This window comes from Onychostruthus taczanowskii, unplaced genomic scaffold (assembly GCF_017590055.1).
Source record: "Onychostruthus taczanowskii isolate IOZ18803 unplaced genomic scaffold, ASM1759005v1 scaffold18, whole genome shotgun sequence".
In the NCBI taxonomy this organism is placed as follows: domain Eukaryota; kingdom Metazoa; phylum Chordata; class Aves; order Passeriformes; family Passeridae; genus Onychostruthus; species Onychostruthus taczanowskii.
Genome location: NW_024499017.1, coordinates 12418021 through 12433415, shown reverse-complemented (window position 1 = coordinate 12433415; position 15395 = coordinate 12418021). Strand labels below are relative to the sequence as shown.

Sequence of the window (15395 nt, the reverse complement as noted above, 5' to 3'; positions counted from 1 at the left end):
TCAGTGATTTCATAAATTGCAGGAGTTGGGGTGATTTATACAGAGAGATCCTGGCTGCAGCTTGGGAGACAAAAAGGGCTGCAAAGAGAATTCAGGGAGCCACAGGGGAGAAAAGGGGAAATCAAGGATCAACATTCCAATCTTAGCAAGGAAAAGCTCAGGAAGAAGGCAAAAATCAGGAAAATTCAAGTCAGCTTTAAAAGGCAACAGGTGCAGCAGGGATCAGAGACACAGGGAGACAGCTGGGGGAGTCCAATTAAAATTAAAAACAGCAACATAAGCAGGTCTGAAATAAATCTTTCTGTGGTTTTTAAAGGAAATAAAAACTAGGAAATGCAAAGGAAAAAAATATTTGATTTGGTACAAGCACAGAGGTGGTGTCTGAAATGATTCAACACTCCCAAGTTTTTGGAGGATCTGCTGTACAAAATAAGGAGAGAAAGGGTTGGAGTTTCCTAAAAACCAGGATTAATTATAAACTGAGAAAATTCCAGGAAAACCACGTTCCTGGGGAAGTAATCCTCTCTTTCTCAAAGGTCAGAAGTCAAGGAACAAAAGACAAAACAATCCCCACAATCTGTAAAGAAATCAAATTAAGAACAAACTGAGGAGGAAGAGATCAAAACCAGACATGAAATATTCCATCCTCATCCCACATTCAGAACCAGCTCCTAAAAAATCAAACTCCATGGCAGGAGTTTCTGCTGCTTCCCATTCTCCAGGAATCACAGATTTCCTTGGAAAATTCTAAGGTAAATCATTATTTTCATGGACTTGGCAGAGTTAGGCTGAGGTGGCCCAGAAATTCCTGCTGGTTTTGGTGCATTTGGGAAAGTGCAGCACAGAATCCAACAGCCACATGTATAAAATACAAATATATTTCTATTAAATACAGAATCTAAGCAGATTTGGGTCACTGCTCCTTCACTTTCCAATTCCCTCTAATTTTTAAAACTTAAAGAAAAGCACAGGGATGGGGAATTTAACTTAAAGTGATAGACAGAATCCTTCCAAATTGACAGGAACATGATGGATCCTTCAAAAAACAAAGGCTCCTGCCTGCTCAGAGAGGAGAACGGGCTGATTTTTTGGGGCTTTGGCTCCCAAAATTCATTTTTTCTCAGCAGGGTCATAAATTTGGAGCCTTTTTGATTAAACCAGGAGCACATGACAGCAAAATCTGCTGCTCTAAACACGGAGGGAGCAGAGGAAAAGCTGAAGCACCTCTGGAATTCCCCTTTGAGCCTTCAGGCTTTGATTCTCCAAAGCTCCTGCAGGGCTTGCCCTGCCCATATTGAAATCATTGCAAAGCAGGAATTGTTTATTCCTCTGACAGCTGGGGGATGATCTCCACAGCTGAGAGGCACTTCCCCCTGCTCACTTTGGGATGTTTAGGTTTGGGATGCAGGAGGGGAAGGATGCCAGAGCCTTGCAGGCTCCTCCAATGTCACACGCCTGGAAAATCCATCCTGGCACCAAAAAAAATCCCTTTCCAGGACATTGCTGTGATCCAAAACGTCCAAAAAGAGACAGAAGGAGCTGCTGGGAACTTGGGGAGAGGGAGGAGGGAAGGCAGATTCAGCTACCAAGTCATTACTCTGCTCATTAATATTTATTTAGGATACTTATCTGAATAGTTCATCTTTAACAAGCCACAGATTCAGAGGAGACATGAAAATTTAAGTTATTTTAAATGCCTTTGTTCTTTAAATTAAAAGAACTCTAACAGAAGTTTTAAAAATGGAAGATTAATGTTAATTGGGATCTAGAGTCTCCAAATTCCACCAAGGGATCCTGTTCCAGAGCAGGAGAGCTCCAGCACCTCTCTGCAAAAGCAGCCAGGCTATTTTTACCTATTTTACAGTGAGCAGAACCTGCTTTATTCTGATTTATGGAAGGAACCATCAGCATTCAAATATTGCCATCTAGTGGGGTGTCAAATTCCCAGTGTGGCAGGAAAAGATGGATTTTTATCTGCTCCTGGGTTTGCTCCATCCCAACTCCCCACAGGACACAGCGAGTGCTCTCAAAGATTATGGAGCTGCAGGAGCAGGGAATGGGGGCAGGTGAATTAATTCATCCCTGCAGAATTAACTAATCCCTGCAGGAACAGAACATTTGTGGTGTTCCTGGAATTCCACATGTTACAGAATTCCCAGAGGGATCCTTCAATCCCTTTCCTGATAGTGACAGAACATCCACAGCTGTTTAACAACCTGAGTACAATTATTATAAATTAATCAATCAACCCCTACAAGCAAATAATTCTGGACCAACAAAGGATTTATAATCTGAAAAGAGAAAACTCTTCCTGTTCTCTGCTCCAGGTTCCAAGTTACACCAGAGTGATGACACTGGACAAATGGCATTTGCTTCTAGTTTTTTCCATCATTTAAAAAAATCCAATCCTGCATTTATTCCTATTTTATCCCCCATTTTTGAAAGCGGAGACAACAGCTGCAGCTTCTCAAAGAGCCCATCTTCAAACTTGCCTTTTTCTTCTTCATACACCCCTGAAAGAGCCCTGAAAGGCCTGAGAAGCTGTTTTTCTGTGCCCAGCCTGAGGACTGTGCTCGCTGCCTCTGCAGCAGTGCAGACCTGCACACTTCAGCACGTACTCGAACCACGTCTGGCCAAAAGGGAGAAGCACTGAGGGATGGAAGGAGTGTGGAAACAGACGGTCCAAGTGACCTCATAGATTCGTTTTCTGGTTTCTGGAGAGCCCAGCACTCACCAGTGCCTGACAGCACATCACACACGGTGGAGTTACACACAGCAGTGGGGACTGACAGCCCCACCACGGCTTTGCCAAGAATGGAAAATTGAATTTCTCAATTGTCTAACGCAAGAGAACAAGAGAAGCGAGGAAGAGAGAGAAAACACACAATTTATTTTCTTTCCCCAAAATTGCTGCCTTTTTTTTCAGTTTATTAACAGGGCCTGGCCAGGAAAATAATTGAAATCAAGAGAAGTGCCCAGGAAAGAAGCAAACTGCAGGCAGCAGCGAGTTCCAGCTGAAAGCAAGGCCAGCACTGATGCCATGGATGAGAACTGTGGTGCTGAGATAAACTCAATGGGTTCTCCCATTATCTTCTTGCCTGGCCTCAAACGAGGTTATCAGTGCCCTGCATGTGGCAGCATTTAATTGATTCACAAAGCAGCAGCTCTGTGGAGCTGGAGCCAGGCTCGTGCAGCTCAACGCGGGAGAGCAGCAGCAGCACGAGGCCAACAGAAATTAAAGCCCTTCAGAGAGGAGAAAAGCCCAGCAGAAAGGATTTCTTTCACTTCTTGCTTTTTAAAGATGTGCCGAACTCTCAGACTTTGCTCCTGAGGAGGAGAGAGCTCCACAGCTCTGCAGCCCCTGCCTGGTTTTGTCCCCAGCAGGTGACACCACTCGTGGCCTTCCCAGCCAAGGTCCCAGGGGTGCAGAGCCCCTGGCAAGGCTCAGAGCCCGGGCTGTGAGCAGCACAAAGCTCAGCAGGACCTGCCCAAGTCCCCCAGTCTGCCACGGGCACGCTGCTGCACAACTGGGCAAAGTCAACCCTTCCACCCCAAATGAAAGCTGTCCTCCCCTGAGCCATGCTGAGGAGCAGGAGTGTCCCACAGGGTGATCTGAGCAACCTGGAGCAGTGCAGAGTGTCCTGACCAGGAAAGGACCGATCCCAGTCCCTTCCAAAGCAAACAGTTCCAGGGTGCTGTGATAACACCCCAGGAACAGCCTGCAGTCACTCCTTACTTCCCAAGAACTACAGCCCATGGTTTTTAACACTGGGAGACGAAAATGTTGGCAAAAAGTACTTCCAGGGACCACAGGATTAGCTCATCCAGCAGACACAAACCACAGGACTCCTGTTCAGGCTACCAGGGCTGGGAAGAGGAGTTCTTATCCTATAGCCTGAGGAACCCTGAGCTGGGGCCAGCATTCAGGGATCCTCAGGAAATTGCTGGGTTGAGCTCTGCCACTGCCCCAAACCTCCAGAGCATCGTGGCTGGTTCCTGAGGGAGCTGGGGAGGCACTGAACCAACAATTACCAATATCCCAATCACAGAAATCACCACTTGCTGCTGCTGCTGAAATGCTAAAGACACGGGACAAAATGCCAATCTGGATCATTTTTCCTCAGGCTCTCCAGCAGTCTCCAGATGGAATCCAAGGTTTGGATGCACCTCTACCACTGCTGATGTTCAGGACTGTGGCATGTTGGTGTGACACTTCTAAACCATGGGATGTTATTCAATACTCTGACAGCCAGGGACTTGTGGGATATTCAGAAATGAGACAAGAGAAGCTCAAAATTATAAACAGGAAATGAAAAGAAGACAAAATAGGCCAAAAAAGCATATAAATATTAGGAAGGAAATAAGAAAAAAAGGAAAAATTGGTAGAGTTAATAAAAATGCAGTAATAAAAAAGGCTTTTAGAAGTGAGAATGTGAAAGGATAGAAAACATTGATGACATTCTGTATTTATAGTGCATGTCCTCAGTAACTGCAACGTTTGTTGAGAGCACCTGAAGGAGACAGAAGCTGGAAAGAGATGATTTCCAGGGATCTGAAGGGACACAAGGGATGGCCTCCCACTGCTGGGGAAAGGGTTAGGTGGCATTTTGAGAAGGAATCATTCCCTGGGAGGGGTGAAGAGGCCTGGAATGGATTCCCAGAGCAGCTGTGGCTGCCCCTGGATCCCTGGCAGTATCCAAGGCCAGGCTGGACAGGGCTTGGAGCACCTGGGACAGTGAAAGGTGTCCCTGCCATGGCAGGGGGTGGCACTGGATCTTTAAAATATAAATACAAATAATATAAATATAAATTACAAATATAAATAATAACTATAGCTATAAATATAAAATGATTGGTGCACACAGCCCAAACCACTCCAGGATTCCACAATAAACATCTTAAAAAACAGCACCAGCCTGGGGCGTCCCACAAAACACCCTCTGGTGAGAAACATCTGAGCTCAGCTCATCCATGAGAACTTCCTGCCCTTCCTGCAGTGTTTCCAAGCAGGATAATCCCCAAGAAGGACAGAAATGTGATCTATTTGCTGTTTATCCTGCTGTTATTAAGCTCAGACTCCCCGTGAAAGCTGGAGCAGCAGTGCTGGTCTCCCCACACGTTTTCCACGCCACCAGTGGCAGCTCCAAGCAGCCCAACCTGCCCAGGGTGTGGGCAGCAACATTTCTATTTCTCTTTCTCTCTCCATACATAAACTCATCCCACTGACATCAATTCCACAGCCAAATGTGGTTCCTATTAAGCAGCCGTGTGTGGGCTGCAGCTCCAGAGCTGGTGTGTGGATTTTTGGGAAGCAGAGCCAGTGTTTAATTCCATTTGGCCTCTGCTGAGGACACAAGTCCTTTCAGAGTGTATTAACATCTCTTTCAACTCCTGCAGTAGGAGAAATGCTCCCATCCCTACTGCAAGAAATGTTTTATATAACAGGAGCACCAAGCTTTGATGAGGGATTTCTTTCTGTGCTGGGTTTTTGTGTCTTTAAAAATGAAGTTATTTGGCATTTGAAGCAGAAAATGCATCATTCAGAGTTAAAAATCAGATTTTATCACTAGGTATTCTCAGCTAACACTGTGGTTTATGGTATTTAAAAGACAGGGATGCATTCTGGATGAAATTAAAGGGAAATGGGAAAATTCACTCTTTGAGAGTGGAAGCAGATGGGAAAATTCACCCAAATTTTTCAGCACAGTTTCCTCCCCCCTGTGAGCACTGGAGGGCTTTGGTGGGGGATTTAAGTTTTTGAGTTGTTTTTTCTCAGCAACAATCCTGTCTCTATCAAGAGAGTTATTTCCACATACATAAACCATTCCCTGAGCACCAGATGCTGTCTGGAGCCAAAATAAGGATTTTGGGGTCCAATAACACAAGGGCACAGGTTCCCCTTAATGCAATTCATGAGTTTGGATCTCCTTCCTCCACCCAGCCAGAAATTCTGCATTAAATGTGCAGGTTCTGATCTTGCATCCTCTTGGAATAATTAACCAGAACTGACAAATAAGTGGGAAAGTGATTGGTGAGAGTCTGCAAAAACCCATGTGCAGAGCAAGGGGCTTGCACAGAAATAATACACAAAGTTACACACAATAATATATAAAATATGTGTATACATAAATATATATTATAAGTAACTAATCTTATTTTTTTTTCACTTAGTTACTTTGATTATTTTGAAGAATAAGAACTACTGATAAATTTTCTTCTCTGAGCTTCAGAAATCCCCTCTCCATTCTTTCCAGTATGCCACAGAAAATCATCTTTTCTATTACACCATTTCTTATAACTGCAAAATTCTGAATTTGGGAATCTGTTTTTTCCAACTCGCTCGTGGAAATTGCTGTAAAATCTCCAAAGAGCTAAACCTGTATTTTCTGTTAGGCAAAGAAAATTACAACTGAGGATGTTCTTGGATTGTATTTCACCAGCAGAAGTCTCCATTTTTAGCAGGGCTGAGGTAATGAGCTATTTAATGACAGAGATTGTGTTTAAATCATTCTGGTTTCTTGCCCAAAAGCTCTCCTCAGTACCACTGCCACCCCACAAGCAAATTCCTACCACAAGTGAAAATTTAGACTTCCAAAGATAAACTTTCCTCTCCTCTTGTGGTAAACCTTGTGCAGAGCATCAAGAATTTTTAATAAACACATATCTCTTCATTTTCTATACTTTCTGCATATTACACAAAATACTTTCTCTATTAAATACAGATTTACTTGGTGTTTTTCTTATAGAAAAAAAAAAAAAAGGATAGAATATCTTTCCACTGACAAACTGCAAGAAAATTGAAACGAAAGGAAAAATAAAATCCTTTCTATTTCCCTGGGCTCCTCTGGCTGTGATTGGCATAGGCCAGGCTGATGACATTGGATTTTTCTTTTCTGGTCGAATTAAGTCATCAAAGCATCATCTGCTCAGAGCAGAAGCAAATTCCACTGTGGGGACCAGCACTGAGGGGGTTCCCATGCCAGGGACACTCGGGTTCGGGGTGATTTTCTGGGAGAACACCTCAGGGATGAAAAGCAGATGTGTGTGGACAGGGAAAGGGGATTTGGGATGGCAGGCTCTGCCCAGACAGGGATGCAGGGATGGAATCATGGCACACACAAACTCTGAGCGTGGGCACAATCCCATCCTCAAGAGCTGAGTGCTCCACATTCCTCTCCAGGCTGCTGAATCCAACTCCACTCCCACTTAATTACTCCCAGTGATGACACATGAGGTTATTAAGTGAAATCATCATTCCTGGACCACTGTTCTCACTGTTACATTTGCTGCTCCATCAAGTTCTCGTGTGTTTTCTTTGCTGGTTGCCACAGGATTCTTTGTCCTTGCTGGTAGCGAATCAACATTTCACTGCCCAAACCAGACTTCTCTGGCCAGATCCACACAGGGTCTATTTTTTTCCAGAAATCCCTAGTTTTTTATGGCCTGGCTCCCAAAAGAAAACAACACAGCAGCCAACAGCAGGAAGGAATGAAGTTGTTTCAGATACCTGGATCCCAAACCGTGCTCATGCCACCAAAGTCAGACACTGATGGCTGCTCATGATCCCCTGCTCTCACATCTGTGCTGTTCCAGACCTTCTCCAGCTGCAGGGATCACTTCCATAATCCAGTATTTTCATGGTCAGAGTGCCTCACAGAAATGACATAATCCCCAGCTTGAGCACTTAGTCACATGGACACATTCCTTCCCCATGCTCACATTGGCAAACATCTCATCTTCCTCCACAACCAGTCACAAACTGACCCATGTGATTTGTGCTCTCAGATTTGAGGGATGGGGAAAGAATTGCTTTAACACTGGTGCAAGATCCATTTCTCAGTGTTTCTAAAAACTTTTAACAAAAATCTGTGTTTTAAAAGCAACATCATTGACACTGATGAGAGCAGCAGACAACAAGGCTTTGGAGATCAGCATTAATTTGAATTACCATCTCTCTTAAAAATATATATTTAATGTGTTTCTAAAAGAAGCCTGAAGTCTTCTGCTTCAGGTAAATAATGAAGCAAAAATTGCCCTAATGCAGCCACCTGACTGGGTTAGATTTGGCTTTCAATTTCCCCAAAAATAGCTTGAAAACCACTGGAAACAGCAGCAGATAAGAGGAACGTGTTTCCTGCCATCACCAAACACCACTGACATTCCCTTTCCTGTAGCCATTCCACAGGCACTTCTCTAAACACCACCCCAAATAATCCCTTGCTGACCTGTTCCTAAGCCTTACCTGGAGTTTCAAATTGCCAATTCCATACAAAACTCACCAGTAGAACAAATTATTTCCACTCCAGATCCACTGACTACACAAAACATAAAGAATCTGGTAACAACAAGACCTCCTGGTTTATTAGAATCCCATTCAAGGATCACTCCTGGGCCAGCCCAGACACCCCAACAACCCCAGCCTGTCCCTGGGAGCACTGTCCAAACACTCCTGGAGCTGTGGCAGCCTCAGGGCCATGCCCATTCCCTGATTCCAGTGCTCAACCACCACCTGGCAGAAGAAACTTCTCCCAAAATCCTGATTATGCTAGTTTCTTGGAAATAAAGCATAGGGAACAGACTTGGCTGTCCTCAACGTATTCACTAGAAGTCACCACAGCAGAACACGATGCTCACATCCAGATTCCTCTTTTCATTTCAAACCAGTGGCTGTGCCTTTGTTCTATACAAAACCACATTTGATTCCTTTTAAATTAACAAATATCGTGCCTTTAACACAAATAATATCAGTTCACAGCTCCATAACAGCTTAAGTAATCCAAAGACTGGTGCATATGGAGCAGACAGAAATCCAACAGCGTCCTGCCATTCCTGCTGTGAATCCAGATTTTATGATCCTGAGATTGCCAACTTTTCCCATCACAATCTCAGCAAGTCTTTTGAAAAAAGAGACATAAATGGGAAGTCAAAAACTACAGTTCAAGACCACGGTGATCTGAGCACTTGAACAGTACTGAAATTTGTGTTATGAATTATTTCTGCAATATTTACTACACTCACAGCTGGTGGTTGCACAGATGTCAGAATTCAGAATAAAAGACTGAGGAATTTCTGGTGAATACCCACCAACTGAAGTAAACCAGCCCTTTAGGATTTCTTCCTAAAAACCCTAAGCCTTCTTCACAAACAAAAGCCAACAGAACACCCCACCACACATCAAACCCACTCTTAAAATCTCATTTAACACGTCCGTTCCTGCCTTATCCACACGTCAAACCCCCATGCTTCACTCACAGCGAATCCCGTAGATCATGAGGGGATCCAGCTGCTTCTTGCCGTGCTTGCCCTGGCCCGAGAGGTTGGAGATGGCCTGGATCTCCCTGTGGAAGAGGTAATCCAGCAGGGTCAGGGCCATCTTCTCGGCCGTGCGGCAGTTGGTGCTGATGTGCAGCATGTCGGCGGGCGTGATGGGGCAGCGCACCCGCATCTCGGGGTTGTTCTCGTCGCCCAGCCACGTCCCGTTGGGGTAATCCTCTGAAACACACATGGGCAAAGGCTGAGCAAGGAGGCAGGCTCAGGTCACAGCCAAGATTTTGATAGTTTGCGTCATCTCCCCCAACTTTGCATCCTGGCGTCCATAGGCTTTCCCAGCCGAGCGCGGTGGGATAGCGACGGCGGCCACTGAGAGAAAGAAACCCAAATTCACCCCAGCGGTGGCCAAAAATTATTGCTGTTCGTGTTCTGACCTACACAGCAACTGTGCAGCCAGTCCAGGTGTCCAGCTCGCTCTCAGAGACCTCTCTCATTGAGAAACCACTCCAGGCCCAGTGCTCTGATCCCCTAAAAATGAAGGTTACTGCAACTCTGGGATATTCTCAAAGCACAGCAAATTTCAAGCAGCTAACAGCTTTGAACCTTGTTTTTCCCCAACCCCAAACCCATGAGATTAAAGCAAGGTTAAGCAAGATTATAGATTTAGGAAATTATAATCAATAGTGAACACTAACCTGCTTAATCTTTTAAAAGGAGTACATCAAGCAATGACAATATTTTAGGATGTAACCAGAGATCCCAAACATAATTTGGGTTTTTCTCATATTTACTGACTATATTATTTTCTAAATAATAGTTTCCCAAGGAACAGGCCCAGCAGAAGGATAATTACTCAATCACTATTCATCCTCCATCAGTACTACAGCTATACCTACCTACACACACACTCAATATATTAAGAAGCTTTTTTATTTCTTTCCCAGTTTCTCAGTGAAAAAAAAAAAAAAAAGAATACTAGGGATTTAATTAAATAAATTAATTAAATTCAAAGGAATCTTAGAACCTCACTTCAATTAACCTGTGTAGACAATGCCAAAAGTTGATGAATTCAAGACTAACCAGAAACTGGAACAGAGCTCAAGACCAACCCCACCTCAAGTGGAGGATGGAACACACAGCCAAGGATGAGTCTCCCATTCCAGACATAAACCAAACCTCCAGAATTCCTCACACTGCTAATAGGAGCTGGGTAGGAAACACTCCAGCAATATTTCAGTGTCCACTGACATGGACCATTTGGATTTGATTTCCATGTTTGCTCAACTGTGGAGTAAAACAAGGTTTGCTGACTGAGGGGTCACTCAGCCCTTCCACAGAGAGCTTTACAGTAATGTATTGTGAACAGTGTTCAGTTACAATTACATTAATGACTTTTCTTCCATGAAGTGATCTTAGAGCAGGGTTTTGTGATACAGACAAAGTCCCCAGTTCCTGGTTTCCATAACCCTTCCAGTCCCCACAGGAGGTGACAGAGCTCAGGTCAAACAGCGTTTCCTTTTCACACCGAGCAGCACCCACAGCAAGCAGCATCTGAATTTCCATATCCTGCCCTAGGGTTTATCAGACTACAAGCCAGAAGAACTCAATAAAATAGAACATAAAAGCAACTCCAAACACTCCAAACTGCTTTTCCAGCATGACCTTTGGGTTGAGTCACCCCACATGTCAGGGCTGAGTTCGCAGTGCTGAGTAACGACAGGATGAGGCAAACGTTGGGTTGTGCAATCCTGATTTATCACGGCGAGCAGCAGATTATCAGCACGAGCACAGCCACACAACCAGGGAAAGGCTTGGGCTGGAAGAGACCTTAAAATTCATTTCCTCTGCCCCTGCCGTGGCAGGGACACCTTCCACTGTCCCAGGCTGCTCCAAGCCCTGTCCAGCCTGGCCTTGGGCACTGCCAGGGATCCAGGGGCAGCCACAGCTGCTCTGGGCGCCCTGTGCCTCCCCACCCTCACAGGGAAGGATTTCTTCCTTATATTCAGTAACTTGCAAGGAAAACTATTTATTGTTGACATATGTAGCAACTCATCCCTCAAGTTTTTTTCCTGCTGAAATCAGAACTTCATGCCCTGTCCTGAATATATTTTTATACACTTGCAAATTGTTTGTATTTTTTTTGCCTTAATTTGATCCTTTCTTTTTTATCCTCAGCCAGGATAGGTCATACTGGCTGCTTTCTGCTCCCAGTACCAGGTGCCATCTGAAAAATAAAGTGGTTTGGATGAGCTGTGCCTTGTTTTGCATGCCACTGTGTCTGGCCTCACCACAAGTCTGGTTACCATTATCAGGGAAAACAACAGGCTGTTCCTCAAGATAAATGGACTGGGTTAGAAAAATTTGGGCAGATCTGGCAAAGCAAAAACATCTCTGGATCAATGTGTACGTTTTTCAAAGAAATTCTAGGAAGCCTGAATAAATTATCCTCCAGCCTATCACAGCCTTACTGCCTTACAGCTCACAGGATTGCTGTTGGATATAGGAATTTTTACTCCTTATGGAACACCTTTTGCCTGCAGTCTTTTTTAACAAATGTTGTTAACCTACATGAACCAAAGATTCTGTTCAATTTGCAAAATCCTCTCTTTTTTCTGCTGGCACAGAGTCCAGAACATACTGTTTTTACCACATGCAACTGTTCTTTTATTGCTCCCAGCCTGGAAAAAAAGACATTATCTTGTTATTCTGACCTATGACCACAATCCCCCCACTAAATTATCTCTTGCATTTTCCTCCTCCTTTCAAACAGAAAGGGAATTTATTTTATAACCATTTTGCATTAAGCACGACTGAAGTTAACCGTGAATCCACTGCAGCTCTGTGAGGGCACAAAAGCTGAATTATTCCTTATTTTAGATCAAAATCATTCCTGCCAGGCTGCCAACACATCTGGTACTTTGCAGGGAGCGAACACAGGACTGGCACCCAAAAATCTGGTGGAAAGAGGAAATCCAGGGCCAGTTCTGAGTGAGGCACAAACACCCTGAGCTCTGGTGTGGGGTGGAGGAGAATGGATAAGGAAGGAGAAAACAGATTGGGAATTGGATGGAAATTCCCTCTGAGCAATTAAATACATAAACACTATTGACTAAATCTGGATCATTGCAGACTCCCAGCACCCAAATATCCTTCAATGCATGTGGGATGGTTCTTTAGGTGCATTATCAGGCTTTAGAGGTGATACCTGGGTGGAATCTGGAGGGGGTGGGTTATTTAGTGCATGCACTGTAAAAGCCAGACTCCACCCCTCAGCACTGCACAGCCATACCCTGCTGCTGCTGCTCTTTAAAGACTACCAAAAACTCAGCCAGTGTCAGCTGGGGAGGAAAAGAACACTCAAAGAACACCCCTCCCTTCAGCTCAGTGAAGCACAACTGCACACACTCACCTGGAGCTCAGCTCATCACACACCTTTGTGTTTTGCCCTGTTTTCCTTTCTTTAATTAACTGAGGAAGAACTTCATTCCCTGGAGGGTGGCAGAGCCCTGGCACAGCTGCCCAGGGACAATGTGGGGTGTCCCCCTCCAGAGACATCCCAACCCACCTGGATGTGTCCCTGCCTGGGACTGGGTGATCTCCAGAGCTCCCTTCCACCCTGATTCTGTGAATTTTCCTGAGGACTCTGCTGCCCTTTCAGGGGAAAGGAGCTTCCTTACCCTTTTTTACACCAAATATCAGATCACCACAGAAGTGGCTCCTGATCATTTCTCCTCCCAGTGCAGAAAGCCCTGCCAGCTTTACCCAAGTTCCTCTCTGCACTCACAGCCTCATTCCTCCCACACCAATTTCTAGTTCCTCTCCATTGTTCTTTTTGCAACATCACAAAATTCGCCTTTATCTCCTTTCTACTGAACCCAGTTTGCTTCCCAGTGCTGGTTTTGACTCTTTTTTTGCTGCATTTCTTTTATCTCCCAGCACAGCTGACCATCCATCCCTGTTTGGGGACGTGCTAAGGGCTGTCACGCAAACGAAGAATTCCCTGGGAACAGGAGGAGCCAGTGTGGGGTCAGCAGCAAAAAAAGCCCTGTCAAGAGAACAAAAACCAGACAGAGCCTGCTCTGGACGTGCTCTCCCACCCAGGGAAGTGACAGACTCTGAGCTGTTCCATTTTTCCATTGGGATAGGCTCCCCTATGGTCTGACATGAGCCTGAAAGCAAAGCCAGGCTCTGCTCTAGCCCCAGGAGCTGTCAGTCATTCCTTTAAAACTAGGGAAAACAAAAGAGAACACCTGCCCACAGAAATACTGGAATTAACATGTTCCATCACTCCAAGAAGTTGTGTTTATTTTATTCTCAAGGTTGGGTGCAAAGTTGGCAGTGGTAGCAAAAGACTGGTAGGTGCAGAGAGGCAGAAAGATTAATTCATCTTTAAAAAATTAAAATAAACCCCAAAAAAACAAATCCTAACTTAGAAAAATAAACCTCAGTTTCTAGAGAAATTAAATAATGTTTTGGCTGATGTATAGAAGATTCAACATCAGCATCATGTGGAGGGTTGGAACGAGATGAACTTCAAGGTCCCTTCCAAGCCAAACCATTCCATGATTCTGTGATCTTTTAATGAGCTCCTGTCAATTAGCAGAAGTTCACAGGGGCAGTGATTAATTGGCAGAGACTCCAGAGCACTGACTTTATTAATTAAAAATCATTAAGTCTGTGGAAGGGAGGGACAACCAGGCTGTAACTTCACCTCCAGATGCAGCAGTGGAATTGAAAGCTGTGCTAAAAGAAAGGTTAAAGAGCTTTAAAGTCACATTCAGCAAAACCTCCTCCAGCACAAAATGCAGCTCAGACACTGGGAATTCTGCCTGAGGAACAACACACACAACCTGGGCATAGAGCTGGAGTTTTTCACTGGACTGTTCTTGTGGGGGGGAAAGAAAGGTTTCATTTCCTTTTGAATATCAAAGAAAAATCAAAATCATGGAATGGCTTGGGTGGGAAGGGACATTGGAGATTATCCAATTCCAGCCTTGACACCTTCCACCATCTCAGGGTTCTCCAAGCCCTGTCCAACCTGGCCTGGGACACTTCCAGGGATCATGGGGCAGCCACAGTAAATCATATTTACTGATTTTTTGTGAGTCTTCACTGGGAGATACATTCTGGGGCCTCCCCAACCTCACAGGGAGGAATTTCTTCCCAGTATCCCACCTAACCCTGCCCTATTTCAGTTCAAACCCAGAAGAATCTCGTGCTCCAGGTAAATATTCCAGAACACACAAAGGATGTGGCTGAAGGAGACCCAGTCCCAGCTCACCCCCTGTGGATCCAGGACCAGGAGATATTTTGGGAACAGCCCCTGCACTCACAGGTTCTTCAGCCTCAGCACAAATCAGTGAGGTCACTTGTTTGTTAAGAATAAGGCTCAGTTTTGGTGAAATCCAAGAGAGATTCCCTTGCTTTATGACTCATGGAAGGATGCGATCAGATAAAAAGTTTAGATAAAAAAAGATCCAGAAAAAATTCAGAAAATTAAAACCATGGACTCAAAGAGCTTTTTAAAATCTTGGAAAATGTGTTTCATGTCAGAAAATCAGATTTCTAATGTGGATTTTGCCCTTTTTCCTTGTTTAATATATCTTTGTTATATTTGGGTGGAGGTGGGCCAGCATTAACTCCAAATATCCCTGTGGCAGACACCTGCAAGAAACTTGTTCATCTGCTGGCTCCCAATAATTGGAAAAAAACCCCAAAGCAATTCAATTATTACAATTTTCTTTGGCTTTCACAAGTCCTCATCAGTGTCTCCACATCAGCACCACATCATTGTGTTTTAGGGTACAAAAGGTTCACTCCTGCTCTGCTCCAGCTCCTCTCACTGTCTGTGCCTGTCCTGAGGAGCTTGGCAGGAAACAGCTCCAAGTGCTCATCCCACGGGTGAGATCTGAGCCTGCCTGAGCTGGAAAATCCTGTGCACAGATAAGTCTGGGACACAGAGCTGCTTGGATTCCCATTTGGAAAGCAAATCCTGAGTGCTGTTTAATGCTGCCATTATCAAATGACTGCTCCAGATGCCAAGTTGAGGAGACAAGACGTGACTGAGGAGTGTTCTCTGGAATAAACATCAGTCATCCCTTAATTAACACCCAGTCTCCCCTTAT

The 15395-nt window shown here is 44.5% G+C and overlaps 1 protein-coding gene across 1 annotated transcript in view; it reads right to left on the bottom strand.

Moving 5' to 3' along the window:
- The window catches only part of LOC121334014 (BTG3 associated nuclear protein), a 60629-nt gene that overhangs the window by 14533 nt on the left and 30701 nt on the right, over positions 1–15395 (bottom strand). Inside the window, exon 7 of the mRNA XM_041400872.1 lies at positions 9253–9492. Within this exon, the coding sequence (XP_041256806.1) occupies positions 9253–9492 (240 nt within the window). The remainder of the gene's footprint in view (positions 1–9252; positions 9493–15395) is intronic.